The sequence below is a fragment of the Hypanus sabinus genome, chromosome 1 (genome assembly GCF_030144855.1).
Source record: "Hypanus sabinus isolate sHypSab1 chromosome 1, sHypSab1.hap1, whole genome shotgun sequence".
NCBI lineage: Eukaryota > Metazoa > Chordata > Chondrichthyes > Myliobatiformes > Dasyatidae > Hypanus > Hypanus sabinus.
Genome location: NC_082706.1, coordinates 88,110,384 through 88,136,894, shown reverse-complemented (window position 1 = coordinate 88,136,894; position 26,511 = coordinate 88,110,384). Strand labels below are relative to the sequence as shown.

Here is a 26,511-nt window from a genome sequence, read left to right as displayed (position 1 = left end):
CCTGTATTTTATGGTCTTACGGGTCATACAACACAAACAATTCCACAAGACTACCATGTCAGCACAGATCATCAAGTACCTGCCTATCTGTACTAATGCTATTTGCCAACATTTGGTCCATATCCTATGAGTTGGCAGTTCAGCTGCTCATCTCCAAGTTCAAAGTTCAAAGTAAATTTTATTATCAGAGTACAAATATGTCACCATATACAGCCGTGAGATTCCTTTTCTTATGGGCATATTCAACAAATCTATAAAATAGTAACTATAATAGAATCAATGATACATCGCCCAACTAGGGCATTCAATCAGAGTGCAGAAGACAACAAACTGTTTTAAGTGTTTAGAAGATACCTAAACACTTTTTAAATGCTATAATAATATTTGCCTTCATTGCCCAATGTGTTTCAAGCTCCAACTAACACTGAGGTGAAATAGTTTTTCCTTTGATCTCTACTAAACCTTTCCCCCTTACCTTAAGCCTATATCTTCTAGTTTTAACATGAACATGGAAGATAGAACTTGTAGCATAATACAGCCTAACCCTTTGGCCCATGATATTGCACCAACCTTTTAACCTACTCTAAGATCAATCCAACCCCTCCCTCCACTTTTCCGTCATTCAAGTGCCTATTTCTAAATTGTCCCTAATATATCAACCTCTACCACCACCCCTGGCAGGGCATTCCACACACCCATTTATCGTTCCTCCATTACACATCTTTGCTAAGGGGAAAAAATCTTACCATTGATTCTACCTATGCCTCTTCTAATTTTATGTACCTTTATCAAGCACATGAAATGTCTCTAGGCCTCCTCACTTCACTGAAAACAGATCCAACCTATCTAATATTTTCTCATAACAGAAAGGCTCCATCCAGGACAATGTTCCAGTCATTCTACACTGCATGCACCCTCTCTAGTTCTATCATGTACTTCCTATCGTGTGTCAACCAGAATTGTACACGGTGTTCCAGTTGCAGATGATTTACAAGATGAACCATAAAGTCTATGCTCTTACTATTCTTGGCCTTGGCTAATTAGATGAATAATTCTGTTTGTCATCTTCATCATCTCTGCTGCCAGTTTCAAGCCTAGGACTCTCTGGACATGCACAAAGAATGCATTATGATATCAGAGGATCTGTCCTTGGACCAACACATAAGTATCATCACAAAGCCGGTGCAGCAGTACCCCTACTTTTTAAAGAAGTTTATGAAGATTCTGCATTTCATCTGAAACGTCTTTAGATGCACAGTAAAGAGTACCTAACCATTTGCATCATGGCCTGGTATGGAAACACCAATTGCAATGACAGGAAAGTCTACAGAAAGTGATGGACACAGCCCAGTCCATCAGAGAAAAAGCCCTCCCCACCATTGAGCACATCTACAAGGAACGCTGCCCAAAAAAAGCAACGTCCGTCCACCTTCGGAGAGTCTCACTATCCAGGCCATGCTTTTTTCTCACTACTACCCTTTGATAGGAGGTACACGAGTCTTAGGTCTCACCTGGTTCAGGAACAGTTATTACCCCACACCTGTCAGGCTCGTGGATAAGTTCACTCACCTCAATGCTGAATTTTCTATACAACCTATGGGCTCACTTTCAAGGACTCTACAACTCATGTCCTCAGTATTATTTGTTTATTTATTTTTATTATTTACATGATTTTTCTTCTTTTGCACATTGCGTGTTTTTCAGTCTATAGGTAGTTTTCAGTTTATATGTAGTTTTTCATAAATTCTATTTTTTTTATTTTCTTGTGAATGCGTGCAAGAAAATGAATCTCAGGATAGCATATGGTGACATACAGTACTTTGATAATAAATTTACTTTTGAAACATTGAGTCCCCTCTCTCTTTTTCTTCATCAATACTCTGTAGGCAGTACCATTCATTGTGTAATTTCTACTGTTATTGGTCCCTTCAAAGTGCATTGCTTTACACCTACCAAGATCAAGTTCCATCTGGCATTCTCTGCCCATGTTATAAAGTGATCAGTATCTTCTTTCTCTTGGAAAATGAAGTGCCAGGTAAATAAGTAATTCAGAAAAAAAGGGTCTGCCCTTAAAAGTCACCCAAGACCCAGATGAGCTCATTACAAACAGGTTGCAGAATGCAGCTTCCTGATGAAGGGTCTTAGCCCGTAATGCCGACCAGCTATTCCCCTCCGTAGATGATGCCTGACCTCTAGCAAATCTGTGTGTTGCTCTGGATCTCCAGCGTCTGCAGGGCCTCTAGTGTATACAAAATGCAGATGGTGCTCCCCACTGGTTTCAGGCTGAAGCCTTCTCCATGTACTTTAATCAAAGTTCTAAGAGGCTTTAGTGCATTTAGCACACATTCTGGTCCTGACATGAAATGTCTGAGCCAGCAATCTTTAAGAAGCCATTAATAAGCTCAATTTAAAACTACCCTTTTTGTAATCGTTTCAGCTTTGTGAGGCTGAGAAGACCACTTCATTTCCTGCCCCTACAAATATAATCCAATGGTGGATATAATTGACTGGTGGTGCCATCATCACCTCTCAATCATGTGGTGTCACTGTTCAGCTGTGAACCCAAACAACCTTTGGAACAATACCACAGCAATGGTCTCAGCAGATCTTGTAGTGCATCATTACATATTGAGCTCACTTATTGATGGCATCAAAAAAAGATATTTCCTATTGTGTGCTCATATTGCCAGTGAAACGTTTCCTTATTTAACCAAGACTAATTTGAATAACTATATCTGTTACTAACTGAACATTTACATTTAGAAAGATGAGCTGTATTTGCCACATACACATCAAAATATCAAAACATACAGTGAGATTCTTTGTTTTGCACCAACCACCAACATAGTCCATCCGTGTGCTAAAGGCAGCCGGCAAGTGTTGATGCACTTACAGCACCAACATAGCATGCCCACTACTCTTTAATCTTAACCTAAAAAGTGATTGCACTTACTGCTATGTTACAGTGCTATCTGTTCCCCTTTTAGTTCCCTTCCCCTGCTTTGTTCCCAGCCATCAGTAATCCAGTTAATTATATGTTAATCAATTTCTTTCACGTTCTTCCATCGTTCTTCAAAGCCATCCTTCTCAGATGATAACTCACTGATACATGTTGACATCTCAGCTGTTACCTAGGTCATATTTTCCCTCAGCACCCCACTAGAGTTTAGAGCATGCAAATCTCAGCTTATGCTCTAGCTAAGTTGAGAGAAAATCCAAGTACACAACATCCATCGATTCTCCTTTGTCTATCTTGCTTCCTATTTCTTCAAAGAATTCCAACAGATTTGACAGGAAAGATTTTCCCTTAAGGAAACCATGCTGACTTCAGCCTTTTTTATCATGTGCCTCCAAGTACCCTGAAACCCCATTCTTAACTATCAACTCCAACATTTCCCCAGCTACTGATGTCAGACTAACTGGCCTATAATTTTCTTTCTTATGCCTCTCTCCTTTCTTGAAGAGTAGAGTGCCATTTGCAATTTTCCACACCTCCAGAACCATGCCAGAATTGATTGATTCTTGAAAAATAATTACTAATAGATTTGATCCTGTGGTGTTCGTCGAGCTTGGCAATTAGCTTGCAGATGTTTCTTCACCAGTCATGGTGACATCCTCAGAGTACAGTTGTTGATGTGTCTCTCTGGAAGTGCTTGCATTTATATAGACCCTCATTTGCTTGGCCCTGTCCTGATTGGCTATCCCTTCAGTTGACCTTTGAGCTCAAATGGCTTGCTTTTCTCTGGCTCTTGGGGGTTCGTAGATGGCACCTATTTCGATATGTTTGTTTACAGAATTATCAGAAGAAAACCATGCTTTTAAAAATTCTTGTGCCTGCTTCACATTTGCCAACAAAAGCAACACAGTGCACAGGATCACCTGTGGAGACTGCAACAAGAACTGCAACAAGAACGTAAACTCCCAACTCATTTATGGGAACATGATCTGGCGATACGGAGTCAAGATCCACTGTCGCTGATCTTGGCACATGAAGACCAGGAGGACACTACTTTAACTGGGATCTGTGGAGTTTCTGACACAGGCAAACTCAAAGTAGGCATGAGAATTTTTAGTAGTGTAGTTCTCTTCTGATAACTCTGGAAACAAATATATCAAAATAGACACCATCTACGAACCTCTAAGAGCCAAAGAAACATGAGCCAATAGAATTCGATGGTCAACTGAAAGGGTAGCCAATCAGGACTGAGGCAAGCAAATTGGGGTCTATGTGAACACAAGAACACCCAGAGAGAGACACCAACAACTGCATACCGAGGATGTCACCTCGACAGTGATGAAATGTCTGCAAGCTAATCGCCAAGCTCAGAGAGCACATCAAACACTTCAACACAAGCTACCAATATTCACCACCATTACTTATGCCTCCACAATCTCTTCATCCACCTCTATTTGAAGCCTGGGGTGTACACCATCTGGTCCAAGTGATTTATCTAACTTCTAATTTTAGTGATTTATCTTTCAGTTTCCCAAGCACCTTCTACCTAGTAATGGCTAATTCATTCACTTCTGCCCCCTGACACTCTTGAACTTTGGACATACTGCTAGTGTCTTCCACAGTGATAACTGATGCAAAATACTTATTCAGTTCATCTACCATTTCCTTGTCCCCCATTACTATATGTCCAGCTTCATTTTCCAGCAGTCCAATATCTACTCTTCACCTTTCTTTTACACTGAAGAATATTTTGGAATCCTCATTCATATTACTGGCTAGCTTATCTGTGTATTCCATCTTTTCCTTCTTTATGACTTTTTTAGTTGTCTTCTGCTGGTTTTGAAAAGTAATCTAATTTCCCACTAATTCTTGCTCTATTATATGCCCTCTCCTTTTATGTTGGCTTTGACTTCTCTTGTCAGCCACACTTGTGCCAATCTTCCTTTAGAATACTTCTTTTTTAATGTGATGTATCTATCCTATTCCTTCAAAATTGCTCCCAGAAACTCCAGCCAATGCTGCTCTGCCATCATCCCTGCTAGTGTTCCCTTCCAATCAATTTGGGCTTCTGATTAATTTTTGTTTGGTGTCTGAGCCCATTTTGTAATCATATTTAAACTGTCTCTTTACCTGGCTTATTCAAGACAAGGCCCAAGGCCCTATATGCCTTGGCAAAGATATTCAGGATACATTGGAGGTCCTCTTAAGAGTACTGTGATGGTGTTGTCACCTGCATATTGAAGCTCCATCATAAAAGTGGCACTAACCTTGTTCTTGGCTGCGAACTGGTTAGAGGTTGAAAAGCCTGCTGTCTATTCTATACACAACTGGGATTCCCTATGGCAGGTCTTGACCACACTAAGTTAAAATATGTGGATCCTCGATTGGCCTCTAAAGCCAACAGAGGACTCACCAATAGGCAGCCCCTTAGGAGGGCATCATACTCATGTGATCACACTACTCACTCTACCCAGCCTATTAGTATCATGTTATTTTTTGTAAGCTCCAAGGGCTTTGCTCAAAAAGTAATGATGCTCCTTAAAATAAATATTGGGGAAACTCTCTATATATTAATTATGCTTTGTTAATTATGTCCAAGGTCTCCTTCTATAAGGTACCTCTCCATGAGGTATCACATGCACATGCTCCTTGCAGCTATAAGCCTGGCCTATTTTTTGCTGTATGGATGAAAGTCACCTTAGGTTGTATTAGCTGAGTAATATTCTTATAATGGTCGAATCTATAATAGTTGGTTGAGACTAGAGGTGTCAATCATTTTAATGAGTATTTTTAAGAGGCACCCTGAGCGTGTTAAACTACACATCTATGTTGAATTATATGTACAGACATTATCTCATGTGCAGCTATAATTTATATTTAATAAACAAGCATACTGTAGTTACTATCCTATATTAAACTATCTTTTTACACTAAAAATTTCAAAGTAGTTCTGGTGATAATAGCATAGTGTTATGTTTTGTATCTCCAAAACATAAAACTAATTGAATGAAAAACATAGTGCTGGGGATAACATGTCTATTCTTCGTTTTTATTTCGGTGAAGCATGCACTTACAATGTGATGGTGTAATGACGTATGCCATTCACAGACTTTTACAAATAACCCATATTGAATTATGTAAAGAACAAAGAATGCTTAATTAAGCAATATATTCACAAGATTACTCAAATATTACTGAAATATTAAATACATTGATAGGCAGATGAGACTTAGCAGGCTGTGAAACAAACTTGGGTTCTGGGGCGTCCTCCAATGCGGCTATAGGAGTTGATTCTGGGACTGCAAGAAGTGGTTCTGACCACTTTGGACAACTTTCTTCACTAACAATTGACTCTGTTCTCCTCAAACTGATCAATGCGTCATCTCCAGATACTATCTCCACTGCGCAGAAAGGTGGTCCAGTTCTGTCCTTAATTTTTCCAAGTGCCCACTTTTGATCACCTCTAGCCCTTCCCCAGGAATGAAGCATCAAACCTCCTTGTTCGAGGAGTCCTCAATTTGTCTCTGATGTTTGCCCTGCATACTCCTTTTGATATTGGGTTTGAGCAGATCCAAGCTTGAGTGCAAGGGACAACCTAAGAACAGTGTAGCTGATGAGTCATTGGTTGTTGGCTTTTTGCAATATGCAAGAAAAGTAACAATCTTCTGGTTCAGGGTTAGTTTAGTGTGTTCTGCTGATATTGCTCGTAGTGTGTTGTTTCAGTGCTGGATTGATGCTGACCTTAAAATCACCAGAGATCCTGACAGGCCCTATCTTCTAGGCTACTGGGAGCACTGATATTGCCATGGCTCCACTCAACCTTGGAAAGAATTCCTTCAGCCTCCACTCAGGCTACTTTATCAAGGATACTACAAGGAACCAGATGAGTTTTGCAAAACTTGGATGTGGCATTTTCATTAATCACTATTTCACACTTGATATGCTTTTGCAACTGTAACTTGACATTTTATCTTTTTCCTTTCTCTGTGCAGTTCATTTATTTTTACAGTTTGTATGTGTCCTACTTTGTTGCATTTTTTGCAAGTTTTGCCTTTAAATCTGCATTAGTCTGGTGTATGTAAGCCCCTGCCATTATGGTAACACAATTTGTTTGACCAGGCAGGTTTTTATTTAATATTGCCATTTTGTTCGTGCTCATTTTAGTTCTTGACTGCAACTCCATTGTGTTTCTGGCTGCTGTTTCCTTTGATACAGTGATTTCAACTGCTCTTATAAATGTACGATGTTCTCCAGCTGTTTTTGAATTTTTCTTTGTATTCCATAAACTAAACAATCTCTCTGCATCACTAAGCCCATCACAAAGCTGACATAGATCAGACAATGTCTACAATTCAGCCATATACACTAAAATGGGCTCCTCTTACTTTTGATGCCACTTATGAAACCTGAAGTATTCTGCAATCAACAATAGTTTTCATTCAGAGTGTTCCTGCATTGCTTTCATGATATCAACAAAGCACTGGTTGGGTTGGGACAGTCAAACTTCCAAGCAAATTGTATGCTTTTCCAGCTACAACCCGCAGAAAAACCAGCACTCGTTTTGCACTGGCCATCTCACTTTTTCAAAATATTGCTTAATCTGCTCAATTATGTGTTGTGCAATCTAATGTCTTTATATTTCCAATGTAGCCACACATTTCTGCTTTTTTTAAAACATTATCATCCAGTGCTCGCTCTTTATGAACCCGTGAATTTCATGCTTTTTCTGTCTTTTGTTTAAACTTGACCATCTTTATCCTCCTTCCAAAATAAAAAATACACTACATTTTTTTTTAAACTTAAACGCCTCCCTCTCTCCCTTTTGATGAAATAAACGTGCTGCACTACAACAGGTGGGTAGTCATCTCGGGTTCATTTGAGACTGACTTGTCACTGTTATGCTTCAGCAACTCAGGAAACTGATCAAAAGAAATACACGGGAGCCCAGGGATAAATGTGCCTTCTTCGTTCTTTACTTTAGGAAGATGCATGCAATAATGTAGTGGCATAAAAATGCATGCCATTCACATACTCTTACATATAACTCTTAATGAATTATGTAAGCTACAAAGAATGCTTAATAAAACAATATATTCACAATATTTCTCAAATGTTATTGAAATATTAAATACAGACAGCAGAAATGCACTCAACAGTTTAAGCCTAAACTGTTATAATTTTGCCTTCATACTGTGATATTATTTACAGAAGTAACTGAATATAATCCAGCTATCAGTTACTTGAATGTACTGCTCTAAAGTCTGCTGTGCAACTTTTTCATGAACTGCTGAACTTTTAGTGAAAAAAATTGAACTAGATTTCATGCATACCATATCAAAATAATTAAAGAAACAAATGCTTCTATTGCATCTATTTTCTTAGCTCTTAGCGCTCAGATCTCACCCTTTAAAAACCGTGCCAGTTATTTCTTTTAAATTAGTTAAGTGCCAGATCTACGAATGGGAGCATTGTGTGAAAGTGGCATCCATTATCGATTTTGTCAATCTGTTTTCCTGGTGGGAACGTGCATGAATAGGTTCTATTAATGGTGCCAGTATATTTAGATCAATATAATTTTGGACCATAAGACATTGGAGCAGAATAAGGCCATTCGGTCCATCAAGTCTTATCTGCTATTCCATTGTGGGTGATTTATTATCCTTCTCAACCATCCTTTCTCTTGAACCTTGATACCCTTATTAATACAAAATCCTTCAAACTCAATGAAGTGTTTCTACAAAATTACAGCCCAGTCCATCACCAGCAAAGCCCTCCTCACCATTGAGCATATCTATAAGAAGTGCTGCCACAAGAAAGTGGCATCCATTATCAAAGATCCAGATCTTCCAGGCCATGCTCTTTTTTCTCTACTACCATCGGGCAAGAGGTCCAAGAGACTTTGGTCCCACAACACCAGGTTAAAGAACAGTTATTACCCTTCAGCTAACAGGCTTCTGAAGTTAATAAGCTCATTCACCACAAATCTGAACTGATCCCATAACCTATGGACTCACTTTCTCACATTCTACAACTCACATTCTCAGTATTTTATATTGTATGTGCAGTTTATCTTATTTTGCACATTAGTTGCTTATCAGTCTTTGAGTGTAGTTTTTCATTGACTCTATTATATTTCTTTGATCAACTGTGAATGAGTGCAACACACACAAAATGCTGGAGGAACTCACCAGGGAGTCAGGCAGCTTCCATGGAAAGAAACAAGCAGTTGATATTTTGGGCCAGGGCCCGTCTTCAGGTCATTTTTGATTCATACACTCAGTGGCCATATTATGAGGTACTTGCTGTACCAAATAAAGTGGTTACAAAGTATGTGTTCATGGTCTTTTACTGCTGTTGCCTATTCACTTCAAGGTTCGACGTGAATATTGCACATCCCTCATTTTTCACAGAAACTCCAACCATTGCTGCTCTGCTATCTTTCCTACAAATGTCCCTGTCCCATCAACTTTGGCCAGTTCCCTTCTCATGCCATTGTAATTTCCTTTATTCCACTGAAATACCGATGCATTAGATTTTATTTTTTCCCTCTCAAATTTCAATGTGAGCTCAATCATATTGTGATCACCGTTCCATTAGGGTTCCTTAACCTTAAGCTCTCTTATCACCTCTGGATCATTGCACAACACCCAATCCAGCACAGCCGATCCATTAGTGGGCTCAACAACAAGCTAATCTAAAAAGCCATCATTTAGACATTCTACAAATTCTCTGTCTTGAGATCCAGTCCTGACCTGGTTTTCCCAATCCACTTTCATGGTAAAATCCCCAGTGATTATCATGACATTGCCTTTATGATATGCCTTTTCTATCCCCAGCTGTAATTTGTAATCCACATCCCGGCTGTTGTTTGGAGACCTGTATACAACTGCCATTAGAGTCCTTTTACCCTTGCCATTTCTTAATTCAACCCATAGAGACTCTACACTTTCCAATCCTATGTCATCTCTTTCAAATGATCTCATATTATTTCTTATACACAGAGCCACCCCACCCCCTCTGCCTACTAACCAATCTTTCCGATATACTGTATATCCTTAGACATTCAGCTCCCAATGGCAGCTATACTTTAGCCATGTTTCAGACATGGCCGTAACATCATATTTGCCAATCTGTAGCTGAATTTCAAGATTGTCCATTTTATTTCTTATGCTGGTGCATTCAAATATAACACCCTCAGTCCAGTATTTGTTGCTTTCTGTTTTAACTGCACCACTATTGCCTCTATTGCCCTGTAACTCATGCCACTGGCTTAGATTAAACCTCAGCTCCTGCCTGTCCTTTCTATCATCTCTGTTGCAGGCTATCTTTGATTTACTTTTGTTTTCCCCTTCCTCAGCCCTATTACTCCAGTTCCCATCCCCCTGCCAAATTAGTTTAAACCCTCCTTAACAGCTCTATTAAATGTACCCAGTACTTGGTAAATGGAAGGCATTCAAATGTGAAATTTGGAGAGTAGAGCCTTTGTATGTTCCTGTCAGGATAAAAGGCAAAGATAATGGGTTTATGGAACATTGGTTTCTAGAGATATCAAGATCCTGCTCAAGAAAAAGAAGGAGGTACATAACATATATAGGCAAGCATGAGCAAATGAAAAGTATAAGAAATGCAAGAAAACACTTAAATAAGTCAGGAAGGCTAAAGAAGACATGAAGTTGCTCCAGCAGAAAAGTTGAAGGAGAATTCTAAGGTCTTCTATATTAAGTGCAAAAGGACAGCAAGGGACAAAATTGAACCCCTGGGAGATCAGAGTGGCACTCTATGTGTGGAGCCAAAAGAGATGGGGAATACCTTAAATGGATTTTTTGCACCTGTATTTACTCGACAGATGGCTACAGAGTCTGTAGATTTGAGGAAATGCAACAGAGAAAATGGGCTGAAAAATGGCAGATGGAACTTAATGCAGACAAATGTGAGGTGTTGCACTTTGGGAGGACCAACCAGGGTAGGTCTTACATGGAGTGCAGCAGGGTACTGAGGGGTGTGGTAGAACAGAGGGACAGAGGAATAAAGATCCATAATCCCTTGAAAGTTATGTTACGATTAGATAGTGTCATGAAGAATCTTTTGGCACATTGGCTTTTATAAATCAATGTATTGAGTACAGAAGTTGAAATGTTTTGTTGAAATTGGTGAGACCTAATTTGACGTATTGTATGTGGTGTTGGTCACCTACTTACAGGAAAGACGTAAATAAGATTGAAAAAGTGCAGCGACAATTTACCAGGATGTTGCTGGGACTTGAGGAACTGAGTTATATGGAAAGATTGAATAGGCTAGGACTTTATTTCCTTCAATGTGGAAGACTCAGGGGAGATTTGTTAGAGGTATACAAAATTATGAGAGGTGTTTATAGGGTAAATGAAAGCAAGCTTTTTTCCACTGAGGTTGTGTGAGACAACAACTAGAGGTCATGGGTTAAGGTTCAAAGATCAAATGTTTCAGAGGAACGTGAAGAGAAATTTCTTCACTTAGGGTGGTGAAATGAGCTGCCAGTGCAACTTGATGCAGGGTCAATTTCAACATTTCAGAGAAATTTTGATAGGTACATGGATGGTCAGGTATGGAGGGTTATACTCTGGATGCAGGTCAATGGATCAAGACAGATTAATAGTTTGGCAGATACCAGATGGGCTGAAAGGCCTGTTTCTGCACTGTATTATTCCATGATTCTATCAACCTCTGCTTAAATATTCCCAATGATTTGTCTACAACCGTCTATGGCAATGAACTCCACAGATTCACCACGCTATGGGCAAAAGAGATGAGAAATTGAGTATCAAATGACTACCACTCTGTAATGTTTAGAGTTACAATTAATACAGGTCCACAATCCCTTATCTGAAATTCTGAAATCCGAAAAGCTCGGAAAACCGAAGTTATTTTCGCCAGCAGCTGACGTCACTCAGGTGTGAAGTGACAGCACTAACAGAGGCCGCCAGAAGTCAGTTGTGGCTCAGTGCTCGTACTGGTTACACGTGCACTTGTTGTTCGCTGATATTTTGTGTTCACTGTTGACTTTGTGTTTAATTTCACTGTGAAAATGTCAAAAAGAGCTGCAGATACCCTTATGGGTAACAATGAGAAAAAGAGAAGGAAGCATCTATCATTATCAGTAAACCAGAAAGTGGAGTTATTGCAGAAGCTTGATGTGGTGTGTCTGTGCAGCATCTTACTGAAGAATATGGTGTTGGAACTACCACTGTATATAATTTAAAGAAACAAAGACAAGTTACTGAAGTTTTATAGTGACAGTGGCGTTCTATGTTCATTCCAATAAGTCATTTACTATGTGTTTGATTCGGTTTGTTTGAAGCTGTATATTTTTATGTTTTATTGAATGTTTTTGTTGGAAATAAAATATTTTTTTAGTCTCTATTCCCTAAACAATACAGTGCAACAACTATTTACATGGCATTTACATTGTATTAGGTATTATAAGTAATCTCGAGATGATTTAAAGTATACAGGAGGATGTGCGTAGGTCTGGAGATCCGCCAGGTCCTAAAGTCCACCCGCACTGAGACAGGTTAAATAAGAGACTTGAGCGTATGTGCTTTTTGGTATCCATGGGGGCGGGGGGGGGGGGGGGGGTCCCGGAACCAATAAGGAGGGATTCTCAAATCCAAAAAATTCTGAATTCCGAATTGGAACTGTCCCCAAGGATTTCGGGTAAGGGATTGTGTATGCCTCAATAGTGCCTAGGTTTATTGCCAGAACAAAGACACAAACCGTGACATCCATTGTGTTTGTCATTTGCAGAATGTGTGACACGGGAGAGGGACTGTTTACATTTCAGACCCGGGAAGGAGAGAACATCTATCAGAAGGTACATTCAGCAACTCTGGCCATAGCCGAACAACACGAGCAACTGATGCTGGAGATGGAGAAAAAAACACGGGTATGTATCAGCCAGACTTTAAAAGGATTCATTATGTCTTGAACATTTTCTGGAAGAAATTTGACAGAAGCTTTTCAAAATTACTTAAGGATAAATGTATGGCAGCCCACTAATATAATAGTAGGAGGATATAATAGTTGGAGAATCGATGCTTGAGAAGTTAAGCCTGAAAATCTATCAGCGTTGGGAAGTCCTGTTGGACATTCACAAAGCTCTGTAATTTTATTAAGGTAAGTCAGACAACATAGCAATCATAGCTTCAGTCTTTCTACGTGAATACTAAAGATAATCTACACTCAGTGGCCACTTTATTAGATAGAGTAGTAGTACCTGCTGTGGTCTTCAGCTGCGGTAGTCCACCCACTTAAAGGTTCGATATATTACTCTTTCAGAGATGCTCTTTTGCACACCACTGTTTTAGCCTACAGAACTATCACATCATTCTGTGTAAACTCTAAAGATTGTTGTGTGAAAAAATCCCAGCAGACCCGAAGTTTCTGAGATATTCAGTCCTGTCTGGAACAATCATTCCACAGTCAAATGCATTTAGATCACATTTCTTCCCCATTCTGATGTTTGTTCTGAACAACAACTGAACCTCTTGACCACGCGTAAATGCTTTTATGCATTGAGTTGCTGCCACATGATTGTCTGATTAGATATTTGTGTTAATGATCAGGTGTGCAGGTGCACCTAATAAAGTGGCCACTGAGTGTATTTTAGAGTGGAAAAAGAAACACTTTTCTTGGTTGATCTTTCTCTCTAAAGATTGACCAACTATGTAAGCACAGTTAAGAGTCTTGGATCCTCTTTGTATCTCTATTTCTGATAGCAGATGAAAGGTAAATCCAATGTTTCCCCACGAATTACAGCAAAATGTGAAATACGAAAGTTTATAAACCTGTAATTACAACAAAAGGTGAGGTAGCCATTTCAATGGACACATTTTAATATATCCACCGGTTTTGGCTAATTAAGCATATACTAGCTTGCCAGCATGTGATTTACCATATTACTTCATTACCTGACAGCTCTATGGTTCTCCATCTTTTGAAATGACTTGGAATCTTCTGTGAATGGTAACACCAAAGGAATAAAATCAAAAATTGTTCAAACCATAAGACCAAAAAACATAGGAACATAATTAGACTATTCTCCCCATTGAGCCTGCTCTGCCTTTCCAATATGGCTGATTTATTATCCCTCCATTTTGTGGCCTCTTCCCACAACAGCCTTACTATTCAAGAAAATATCAGCCTCCGCCTTAAATATACCCATTGACTTGGCCTTCTGCAGAGGTCTGTGGCAATTAATTCCACAGATTCACCACCACCTGGTGAAAGAAATTCCTCTTCATCTCTATTCTACGAGGAGGTCCTTCTATTCTGAGGCTGTGCCCTCTGGTCCTAGACTCCCCCACTATAGGAAACAATAAACTAAAAACAATGATCTTTGAGTTTATTTTCAACAATAAATTTGACTTATTTCAGCTATTTGTATCATTAGCAGGAGCTATAATTTTTTCTCCTAAAGTATGCACTATATGTGTACAGTACTGTAAGACAAAACTGTTTATTCCCATCACAGTTTTTGAGGTTTCTGCATCATTCTATTTCTACTAAATTGGCTAGAATACATTTTATTTAAATGAAAGAAAAGCTTAAATTTCAAAAGCCTGTGTTAGCCTTGATGGAGCCAATAAATCTCCTGCAAGCTGTTTCCATAATTGGTCTTTTTCTGCCTCTGTTTCAAATGGGTGTTGCGTCACTTTGGAATCTAGATTCCATAACTCAAAGCTACGGCTCAGAATGGCAAGCGACAGGAACTGGTGCATAATTACTTGCAGAGAAAATGCAATGTAACTTTGAAATCTCTTCTATGTCTGTCTTCATTCTCTGTGACATTTAGTTAAAATTGCATTGCCTTGTTATCAGAGCGATAATGAAACCTTAACACGTCAATTGTCTAGTTAAAGAAATCTTGCTTACTTTTATTTCCAATATATTTGAAGTAACACAGAATAAAGCCATTCAAACAATTACATCTGATTCACTGTCAGATATATGAATATAGTGTTTTCAGCCTTTCAATTGAAAGACACACAAACAATATCATAATTCACAGGAGCTCAATGGATATTCTTTCAATATCCACCTACCAGAGACTTTATATGGATGTTATTTTATAGTAGTACTGTGGAAATATGATGTGAGCCATTTTGGTTATGGCATCTATCAGAATAAGAATTGGAATCAAAATCAGGATTATCACTGACATGCCCTGAAATTTGTTGTTTTGCACCATCAAAAATTACAATGAGAAAGACACTCAGTGGCCACTTTATTAGGTACACTTGTAAACCTGCACGTTAATGCCAATATCTAACCAGCCAACCATAAGGCTGCAAATCAAAAGCATGCAAATATATTCAGGAGATTCAGCTGTTGTTCAACCAAATGTCAGAATGGGGAAGAAATATGATCTAAATGACTTTGATCATAGAATGTTTGTTGGTGCCAGATCGGGTGGTTTGAGTATTTCAGAAACTGCAGATCTCCGGGGATTTCAACACACAACAGTCTCTTAGAGTTCTGTGGGTGAAGATGCCTTGTTAATAAGAAAGGTCAGAGGAGAATGGCCAGACTGGCTCAAGCTGACAGGAAGGCGGCAGTAATTCAAATAGCCAAACATTATTACAGTGGTGTGCAAAACAGCATTGTTGGAGGTACAGCATGGTGAGCCTTGAAGCAGAGAACCACACACAGTCGCACTCCTATACCTAATAAAGTGGCAATTGAGTGTCCGTGGTGAAAGTTTCGTGCAATACTATAAATTACAATGGGGAATATATCTGAAAATACCATAAGTGGTACAATAAGGAGGCAGTGCAGGAGCCTGAAGATGCACACTCAATGTTCCAGGATCAGCTTCTTCCCCTCCATCATCACAATTCCGAATGGCAATAAAACCATGAGAACTTCACGATATTTTCCTACTTTTTTGAAGCATTGAAATATGTATTTAATTTAATTTTCTTTTTTATATATTGTGGTGCCCCAGGGGTGGGAGGGGGGGTAGTGGTGATTTAGAGCTTGTCCCAGCACTCCTGGTGGCCAGTGATATTTGTTGTTCTTGTTTTAAAATGCATTAGTGGAATGTTCAAGATCATTTATTGTTACATTTTAGCTTGTGTTATACAGTTATACTCATGTTTGTGGGTCACCCTGACTGTAACCATGGTGTGTGATAATCACCTGCCCCATCTGTATGAGGCTGAGCTGTTCCCTCTCCAGGTCATCGTGCCCAGTCTTTTTTCACGCCAATCATAATAAAAATAGCAATTGAGTTAAATGAGCTTTGTTCATCTGTCATCATGGTCTGAATGCTCACCACATTGGTGTCAGGAGTGGGATTAGAAATTGATGATTGAACAGCTACGACATCGGATGGAGTGCCTTAGACCCGAGGAATAAGTCAAGGATCCAAGTTGTGTGCCTCCCTTGCACCCCCAGACTGGGTTACCAAAGACAAGACACCAACCCAGAGGGAGGGCCGGGTACCCAGGGAACCCGGAGAACATGGTGGAGCACATCACCCACCTCGCTTGTGGCTCACGCCGGAGAACCCAAAGTACCGCATCCATGGGAGGACGTGCAACATGGCAGGCACCTCCGATGCCACTGGCGCAAGAGGAGGCCAATGAACCTCAGCAATTCACACCACAAGGTCCACACTGAAGCTCCCCAGATATGATGGTACCAGCCGCCAGGAGCCTCACTTGGCACGTCAAACTTGCTGCGTGGCACAACGGGTGCAGGCCCGCCGACCTTGCCCTGGTGGGGGATGCCCTGCAGAGCAGTGTGACTGCAGGGCCCTCGTGGTGGCGCTGAAGTGGCGTTTCGAGCAGAGGCCATTGGCGGAAGCAATGTGGGAAGAAACGGGCAGCAGATGGCACCTCGTGGGGGAAAGCCCGAGGTCACTTGCAGCAGATCTGCACCACTGTGCTCGGCCTGGCTACCCCCACCGTTCCCAACTGCGGCCCAGAAAGAACTTGCCCTCTACGCCTTTGTAAAGGTGCTGACGCCGGAGCACCTTCGGCAGCACGTTCACCTGGCATCACCTCATCGCTGGATTCCACATTGCGAGCCTGGGCTTGTGTCACTGTGGCAGAGGAGTAAACTGGCGAGGAGGAGCCCGTGAGACAGGTACGACTAGTACCGCGTTGGCCCTGCCACAGCCCGGTACATCCATCAGGTGGCAGTGCTCAAGACCCTAGCAGAAGCCCTCCATTGTCGCCCTGGGTAGGCCATTTGGGTGAAGAGCAAGGCTTATATATGGATGGGAGGTGGAAGGCTTTAGATACCACGCATTGGTGGACACAGGGTCAACCATCAACATCACCCTTTCTGGTGTCCTCCCCAAAGTGAACCGGCCGTCCCCACCTCAATGGCTGGATGATGACGGCGGTCTAGCTGGCAACATTGCGGTGATGAGAGGGAAGATGTGGCTCTGCATCACAGAGGGGATAAACATGAAGTGTGGCTAGCTGATATCCGGGACTCCTGCTTCACTGGCCTGGACCTGCTGTTCCACTGGGGGGTGGTTGTGTAGGGGACAACACTCTACCTCCATGCTGAAACTGTGGCTTTCTGGCAGATCAGCTCCAGGAAGCAGACCAGACAGGCACAGTAACAACCACCACCGGTCACTCCAGCGCAGCCCGTCATCAGCAACTGCAGTGGCGCAGAGCAACAACGTCGGCAGCTTCCTCCAGCAGGACTGCCCTGGCGGTGTGAGAACTCTGGCAGTGGAGCAGCAAGGGTTTGGACCAGGGCCAGCAGCGGCTGTTGAAGGAGCTCTTGGACCAGCAAATCAACATCTTCACAGCCAGGGACGAGGATGGCAGGCACTCAGGGCTGGTCAAACAACACATCAACACCAGAGTCTCCTGATCCATCGCCTGGCCCTCACCAAACACCAGGCAGCGGATCAAAGAGATGGCAGCAGCTGGCATCACTGAGCCCTCCATCAGCCCATGGACAGCTCCAGCAATGTTGCTCAGGAAAAAAGGCGGGTCATGGGAGTTCTGCGTGGACTGCAATCATCTCAATGCCAAGACCCAGAAGGATTCCTACCTGCTGACAACGCCCTGGACTGCGTTGCGGGTTCAGCCTGGTTCAGCTCTCTCGATCTGCACAGTGGTTATTGACAGGGCCAACTGGCGCCAGAGTCCCGTCCTACAACTGCCTTCACCGTTGGTCAAGGGCTGTGGCACTACCGCATGATGCCGTTTGGTCTATGTAATCCCCCGGCCACGTTGGAGAGACTGATGGAGAGCATGCCGGCTCACAGTCCGCGGAGGCACTGTGTCATCTACTTGGACGATCTCCTGGAGCACACGTCCGTTTTCGTTGCTGCTCTGCAGAAACTGGAAGAGGTCTTTGCTACCATCCGCCAGACAAACCTGTGACTCAGCCCTTTTAAATGCCGCCTGTCGCACTGCCAGACGAAGCTCCTGGGGCATTTAGTGAGTGCAGAAGGAGTGGCTATGGACCCTGAGAAGGCCGCGGCTGTCAGGGAATGGCCTACCCTCCATGATGTCGCCAAGGTTCACAGCTTCCTGGGGCTGGCATCATACTACCACCCATTTAGTAAGGACTTCACTACCATCGCCAGTTCCCCGCACCAACTCACCGAGAAGGGGAGGGCCTTTGCCTAGACTGAACCTGTGTTGTTGCCTTCCATCAGCTCCAAGCTGTGCTCACCCAGGACCCGGTGTTTGCCTATCCTGATCCAACATGCCCTTTCACTGTTGACACAGATGCCGGCACCATCCTATCACAGGAGGGGGACCAAGGAGAGTGCGTTGTGGCGTACTTCAGCTGCACCATTAGCCACATTGGATAGAACCCACCAGGAGCTCTTGCCTATGGTCCAGGACCTCCACCTCTTTGGCCAATGGTTCCTGCTTCGCCAATTATCACTGACCTGGCTGTTGAGCTTCCGCGGTCCCAAGGAGCAGTTGGCATGGTGGCTGGAGGCTCTCCAGGATTACTGCCGCTTGCCCCTGGCTCCACTCGAGGCAGCAACAGTAGCGACACCCAGTGGGTTTAGAGAGCTGGTGTAGGGGGGGGACTGACGGCTATTTTGGGGCCGCAAAGACATTGGGCAAGCTGCAATAACGCTTATATTGGCCTAAGTGCAGGCAAGATGTTGACGCTTGCACATCCCTGAAGCGGCTGTGCCCCCAGTCTAGGACACCAATGCAGCAGTACCTGGTGGGGGCCCCAATAGAGTGCGTGGGAGTGGACATCCTGTGCCCCTTCCTCCACACTGACTCCCGGATCCACAATGTTTTCGTGGCCATGGGTTACTTCACAAAGAGGTCGGAGGAGTACATGATACCACCGCCGAAAGACTCGTGGAGGAGTTCTTGTGCCATTTCAGTCCCGCTGAAGAACTCCACAGTGACCAGGAGTGAAACTTTGAGGGGCAGGTGTTTGGTGAGGTCTGCAGGTGGCTGGGAATCACCAAAACTCAGACCAGCCCCCTTCACCTGCAAAGTGACGGGCTGGTGGGGCGCTTTGACCTCACTCTGGCTACACAGCTTACCACCCTTGTTACCAGTGCAATTGGGGTCGCCACCTTCCCCTGGCATTGTGGGCATACTGCCCAGCAGTCGAGGAGAGCACCAGGAGAACACCAGCTGTGCTTGTGTTCGGGCAGGAGCTGCACACACCGGTGGATCTGGTGTTTGGCCCTCCTCCCGAGCCAGAGATTCCGGGGGAGGCCAGGTTGGAGTAGCTGCAGCACCTTAGGAGGTGCCTGCGGGCTGTTCACGATGCGGCTCGGCAGAACCATAGTGCAGCCAGCGACCGACAAAAACGGGCTTATGATGCCCGCGGCCGGGACAAGACTTTACTGTTGGGTACTAAGTGTGTATCTAATGCCCCTCCTGGAAGAAATAACTATCCCCCAAGCTGGGAAGCCACTGGAAGGGGCCAGGAGAGGTGCTTGACCACATCCCTGGCATCGTGTATCGGATACAGTAGTCTAAGCGGTGGAAGTCAGTCATCCTGCACAGGGATTGACTGATACTGTATCTGCCCTTGGACACCACTGACCCAGCCTCTTGGCCTCACCAAACAGTGCCTCCCCTAGAGGGGGGATCAGCCTCAAACCCCTCTCCCAGCGCCCCAGGCAGCAGCATTGACCACCACCGGGACTGTTGGACTTTGTTGTGAACTCTGGAATTGCTGGGGATGGCTGACCCCTCATGAGGGGGCAGTATGGCACTCGTGGGAGGTGTGGTCGACAGCTAGCACTATTTATTGTTCTTGTTTTAAAATGCATTCATGGGATTATGGTGGGATGTTCAAGTTCATTTACTTTTATACTTGGGTGATACAGTTATTCGCTTGTGTGATTGTGCAGCCTGGGTGTGTGATAATCACCTCCACTGCCTGTATGAGACTCTGGTGTTCTCTCCCCAGGCCGTTGCACCTGGTCTGTTTCTGTGCTTATCACAATAAAAACAACAGGTGAGTTAATTGAGCTTTTCTCATCCATCATCAAGGACCAAGTAAAAAGTACAATATACTTCTTATTGTCATTTATATTTTTTTTATTATGTATTGCATTGGACTGCTGCCACATATGCCAGTGATATTAAACATGATTCTGATTCAAAAAGAGAGCCAAAAAAAAAGAAATAGCATTCATGGGCTCATGGACTGTTGATGGTGGAGGGGAATAAGTTGTTTCTAAAATGTTGAGTGTGTGTGTTTAGGTTCCTATACTTCTTCCCTGATGGTAGCAATGAGAAAAGGGCATGTCCTGAGTGGTGGGAGGTCATGAAGTTTTATGCCACCTTTTTGAGGCATTGGCTTTTGAAGGTGTCCTCGATGGTGGCTAGTGCCCAGGATGAAGCTAGCTGAGCTGACAACCCTCTGCAGCTTAAAAAAGGTTGCTCTCGAAGCTTTCTGTCCGTGAAGAGCATGGGTATACCGTTGTGTGATGATATACATTGAGCTTAGTATTCTCTGCATGGCAAGTGTCTGATACCAGCCTAATGGCTAAGGAGTGCTACAGCATGACCACATACCTGTGTAGCGAACCTCTGCTGATTGGAAATGAGCAATACCTTATTAGACATCACTTCTCATCCTCTGTGTTATGAAATAATTCTGAAAAAAATGGAATATTAAGGACAGTAATTTTTTTGGCATGTGTTACAGGAAATAACCACCATTTAATATAATACATTAATATAACATATTATTAATACATAGCCAACAACATTCCAGGACTAGAAAATATTACCAACTATATTAGAGATAAGAGATTCTGCAGGTGCTGGAAATCCAGATCAATATACTGAAAATGCTGGAGGATCTCAAAAGGTCAGGCAGCGTAAATGAGGTGAATAAGCAGTTGACGCTTCAGGTAGAAATCCTCCATCAGGACAATCCTGACTGACAGTTTATTCCCCTCCATAGATGCTGTCTGACCTACTGAATTCCTTCATCATTTTGTGTGTGTTCCACTGTCTACATCAATGTTTATTTAGTTTTCAACTATTCCTGATGCGGTGTTTGACTACATCAGCAATATCAACAAAATTAAATATATTGTGCTCTAATTCCTGATGCAGTTTTGCCTTTTGAACTTTAAACTTTGAATTATATTAAACCTTTGGCTTCCACAGATACTACTTGGACTATAGTGTTATTCCATGTGCTGCGCCTAATGTAGTTTTCCAATAAGGTAACCCTTTCCCATGTGATTGTTTTATCTTTCTGCCCCATGAGCTTCTTGAGCAGAGATTTCCAAATATGGCTTGTAAGCCTGCCTCTTTCAGACACACCAAATGCTTACATAATCCTAACCGCATGCTTTCCATTTCAACCTTGAAATGACAATTATTACCATCAGTTCGGTCCCTGACCATCTTCCTTACTACCAATCACCACACCGGACTCCGTACCCTGACTCTGACTGACTTGCTGTCTTCCCCCATCCCTGAAATGCCATCTATAAATTTACCTATGATACAACCATTGTTGGCAAAATGTCAGATGGTGATGAGGAGGTGTACAGAAATGAGATAGATCAGCTGGTTGAGTGATGTTGCAACAACAACCTTGCATTCAATATTAGTAAGACCAAGGAAATGTTTGTGGACTTCAGGAAAGGAAAGTTGAGGGAACATACCAGATCTCATTGATGGATCAGCTGTGGAAAGGATGTGCAGTTTTAAGTTCCTGGGTGTCAATATCTCTGAAGATCTAACCTGGGTCCAACATATTGACACAAAGAAGGCACGACAGCAGCTATATTTCATTAGAAGTTTGAGGAGACTGGGTATGACACCAAAGACTCATGCAAGTTTATACAGATGTACTATGGAGAGCATTCTACTCTGTTGCATCACCATCCTATATGGAGGGGCCACTGAATAGGTTTGGAAACTGCAGAAGGTTGTAAACTCAGTCAGCTCCATCATCTATCATGAGCATTAGCCACGTCAGCATCAAGGGCACCTTCAAAATACAATGCCTGCCTGAAGAAGGCAGCATCTATCATTGAGGACCCTCATTACCTTGGACATGCCCTCTTCTCATTGCTACCATCAAAGAGGAGGTACAGATGCCTGAAGACACATACTCTGCATTTCAGGAACAGCTTCTTCCATCCACCATCCGATTTCTGAATGGGCATTGAACCCATGAACACTACATCACTATTCCTTCTGTATATCTTTCTTTTTGCACTACGTACATAATTTAATGCAGTATTATATATCAACAAGTCTTGATGAAGGGTCTCAGCCAAAAACGTCAGCTGTTTACTCTTTTCCATAGATGCTGCCTGGCCTACTGAGTTCCTCTGGCATTTTGTATGTGTTGTTTGGACTTCCAGCATCTGCAGATTTTCTCTTGGTTGTGACCAAGAAATTCTAAGTTTCTGACCCTCTGCAGCTTAAAAAAGGTTGCTCTCGAAGCTTTCTGTCCGTGAAGAGCATGGGTATACCGTTGTGTGATGGTATACATTGAGCTTAGTATTCTCTACATGGCAAGAGTCTGATACCAGCCTGATGGTTAAGGAGTGCTACACCAAGACCACATATCTGGACTCCTGTGTAGAGTACCTCTGCAGATTGGAAATGAGCAATACCTTATTAGAAATCACTTCTCATCCTCTGTGTTATGAAATAATTCTGAAAAAAATGGAATATTAAGGTCAGTAATTTCTTTGGCATGTGTTACAGGAAATAACCACCATTTAATATAATACATTATTAATCAGCTACATTATTAATGCATAGCCAACAACACTCTAGGACTAGAAAATATTACTAAATATATTAGAGATAAGAGATTCTGCAGGTGCTGGAAATCCAGATCAATATACTGAAAATGCTGGAGGAACTCAAAAGGTCAGGCAACGTAAATGAGGTGAATAAGCAGTTGACGCTTCAGGTAGAAATCCTCCATCAGGACAATCCTGACTGACAGTTTATTCCCCTCCATAGATGCTGTCTGACCTACTGAATTCCTTCATTTTGTGTGTGTTCCACTGTCTACATCAATGTTTATTTAGTTTTCAACTATTACTGATGCTGTGTTTGACTACATCAGCAATATCAACAAAATTAAATATATTGTGCTCTCATTCCTGATGCAGTTTTGCCTTTTGAACTTTGAACTTTGATCTATCTTAAACCTTTGGCTTCCACAGATACTACTTGGACGATAGTGTTCTTCCATGTTCTGTTTTGTTTAAGTGCATATTTTTCCCAAGGAAAGTTTCCAAACAAATGGCCTAATTTAGCTTTCCAATGCAGTTTTATATATCACCGAGTCTTGATGAAGGGTCTCAGCCCAAAACATCGACTGTTTACTCTTTTCTATAGTTGCTGCCTGGCCTGCTGAGTTCCTCCAGCATTTTGTATGTGTTGCTTGGACTTCCAGCATCTGCTGATTATTCTCTTGTTTGTGACCAAGGAATTCAAATTTGCTGACCCTCTCCAGCTCTGATCCTCTGATGAGGACTGGCTCATGGACCTCTATTTTCCTCCTCCTGAAGTCAATAATCAGTTCCTTGGTCTTGGTGACATTGAGTAAGAGGTTGTTATGGCACAACTCAGCCAGATTTTCGATCTCCCTCCTATAAAAGTGGTTTAAAATGTTTATTGTATATTGCAATGACTGAAGTAATAGATGGAGGGGGCTAGGGGTGTCTTACTAGAATGATTGATCTATTAACTGCCTAGGAGAAGAACCTTTTAAGATGGCGTGAAGTTCTTGTTTTAATGGCTCTATAGCACTTTCTAGAAGGGAGATTTTCGAACAGGCAGATTGCTGTGTGTTTAGCATCTGCAGTGATTTTTCATACCTTCTTCTTTGTCCTGAACACATCCAAGTCTTGCAGTGATGGTAGACTGCAGCCAGTGAGCTTCACTGCTGACCTGACAGTTCACTGTAGTTTTCGTGTATTGTGAGAGGATACTGCACCAACACAGACAGTGATGGCTGATGTGAAGATGCTCTCTACGATGCAGTCTAAAAATTGCACCATATGTTCTGGGAAAGATAGAAATTTATCAGCTACCACAAGAAGTACATCCTTTGCTGAGTTGTTTCGTTAATAAAGGAGATATGGTTCTCCACGAGGTCCTGTGAAGTAAAGATGCCCAGGAACCTGAATATTGAAACAATGCTAACTATAGCGGCGCTGATGATGAGTTGGTGGAGAGGAGACACATTTCTCCTGAAGCTGATATCAATCTCTTTGATTTTAAGGGCATTCAGCTCCAAGTTATTGTGATCGCACCAGCACACTAGCTTGTTTACTTCCTGGTGGTTCTTGGATACTTTGCCTCTGCTGACTAGTCCAATCCAGTCATGTCGTCCACAAACTTTATCAGCTGAACTGCTGGATCATTGGACACACAGTCTATGGTGCATGGAGAAAATAGGAGAGGGGAGAGAATACACCCGTGGCACTCCAGTGCTGACTGAGCAGGATGTGATATGAACAAGGATCAGATAGGATCATCCTGATCTGAGTGAAACACAAACACTAACGTACCTGTTTGGAGAAACAAAACATTTGTGAAGTTACAGAGGCTCAAGTATAGATTGACAGAAATATTTATAGAGAAAACATTTCCAAAAGGATCAAATCAGGAAAAGGCTGTCAATCTAGTAATAACAAATTTAACCTCAAAGAGTGAAATCGAATATGAATTACTATGTGGGAAACCATCAGGCTGTGAAGAAAGATTGTGATATAAGGACAAACAGCAACTACATCATAATGGAAATGGCATCTGCCAAAGCAACAGACAAAGTGCATTTACACTGAAGAAAGATCTCGTGGATCAAGAAAATTGGAACATATCACAGGGTGAACAAAGAAAAATAAGCTGATTACTGGTGTATACAATTTCAAGAAATAGAAGAATACTGTGCCAATCTTTTGGCTGTCAAAACTAATGCTAATAACACCATGTGGGCTTGAGAATCAGGCCTGAATTGTTCTCTCAGTGCATAGCTGCAGCTGGAAAAAAATGAAAGTTGAAAGATCTCCATTTTAAAATGGAATTGCCACGAGCTAATCAAGTCTGATGGACAAGATACCAATAAATTTGTTTAGAAAACTGGAATGAAGGAACTTCATGAATACTGATAAATCCCAAAATAAGGGAATTTTCTTATCTGTTGAAAGTACTACATAAAGCTATCTGTCAGAATCAGTATTTTGCTTTGGAGGAGATACATACAAGTTAAAGAAATGAAGCCTAATGACCCAAGGAGCAAAATGATAGATGAGTTGTGGAAATTATTTTCAGTGGCAAGGAAGATTTCTGACAAGAAACACATACAAATTGCTGGTCTCCTCCACTGCCATGATGAGGCCACTCTTGGGTTGGGGAGCAACAACTCATATTCTGTCTCTGCAGCCTCCATCTTGAAATCATGTACATTGATTTCTCTAACTTCCATTAATTTCTAAACGCCCCCCTCCCCTTTTCTCCTTTTCTGTTCCTACTTCAAGCTCCCCTCTTAATACTTCTCTGTTCCTCACCTGCCTATCACCTCCCCCTGATGCCCCTCTTACTTCCCTTTCTCCCATGATCCACTTTCGTCTTCTATCAGCCCTTTACCTTTTTCACTTATCACCACCCAGCTTCACACTTCAAATCCCCCACCTCACTTCCACTTATTAGCTGCCAGTGTATGTGTGCACTCCACCCACCTTCTTCCCCCTTTATTTCCCAGTCCTGATGAAGCATCTCAGCTGAAACTGCCACCTGTTCATTTCCCTCCATAGGTGCTACCTGACCTGCTGTGTTCTTCCAGCATTTTGTGTGTGCTGCTCTGGATCTGCAGAATCTCTTGTATTTAAGATTCCTGTCAAGAATCTGCAGCATAAACAATTACAGATCTCAACTTCAACTGCCTTTCAAATCCCAAGAAAAGTCCTAATAATCTGTGGAATAGCAGTACGTGGAACTTGGACTTTAAAAACAGGCCATTCACATGATGAACATCTACAGCTAACTGGTGTGCACAATTGTTTAGTACGTATAATAATTTAGACAACAAAATGTACCAGGTGTAGTTGACTC

The 26,511-nt window shown here is 42.1% G+C and overlaps 1 protein-coding gene across 2 annotated transcripts in view; it reads left to right on the top strand.

The window, feature by feature from the left end:
- Positions 1 to 26,511, top strand: part of dok6 (docking protein 6) — a 527,037-nt gene that overhangs the window by 452,738 nt on the left and 47,788 nt on the right. For both annotated transcript variants that reach the window (XM_059971537.1, XM_059971547.1), the window contains one exon: positions 12,737 to 12,875. In XM_059971537.1, coding sequence (XP_059827520.1) covers positions 12,737 to 12,875 — 139 coding nt within the window. The remainder of the gene's footprint in view (positions 1 to 12,736; positions 12,876 to 26,511) is intronic.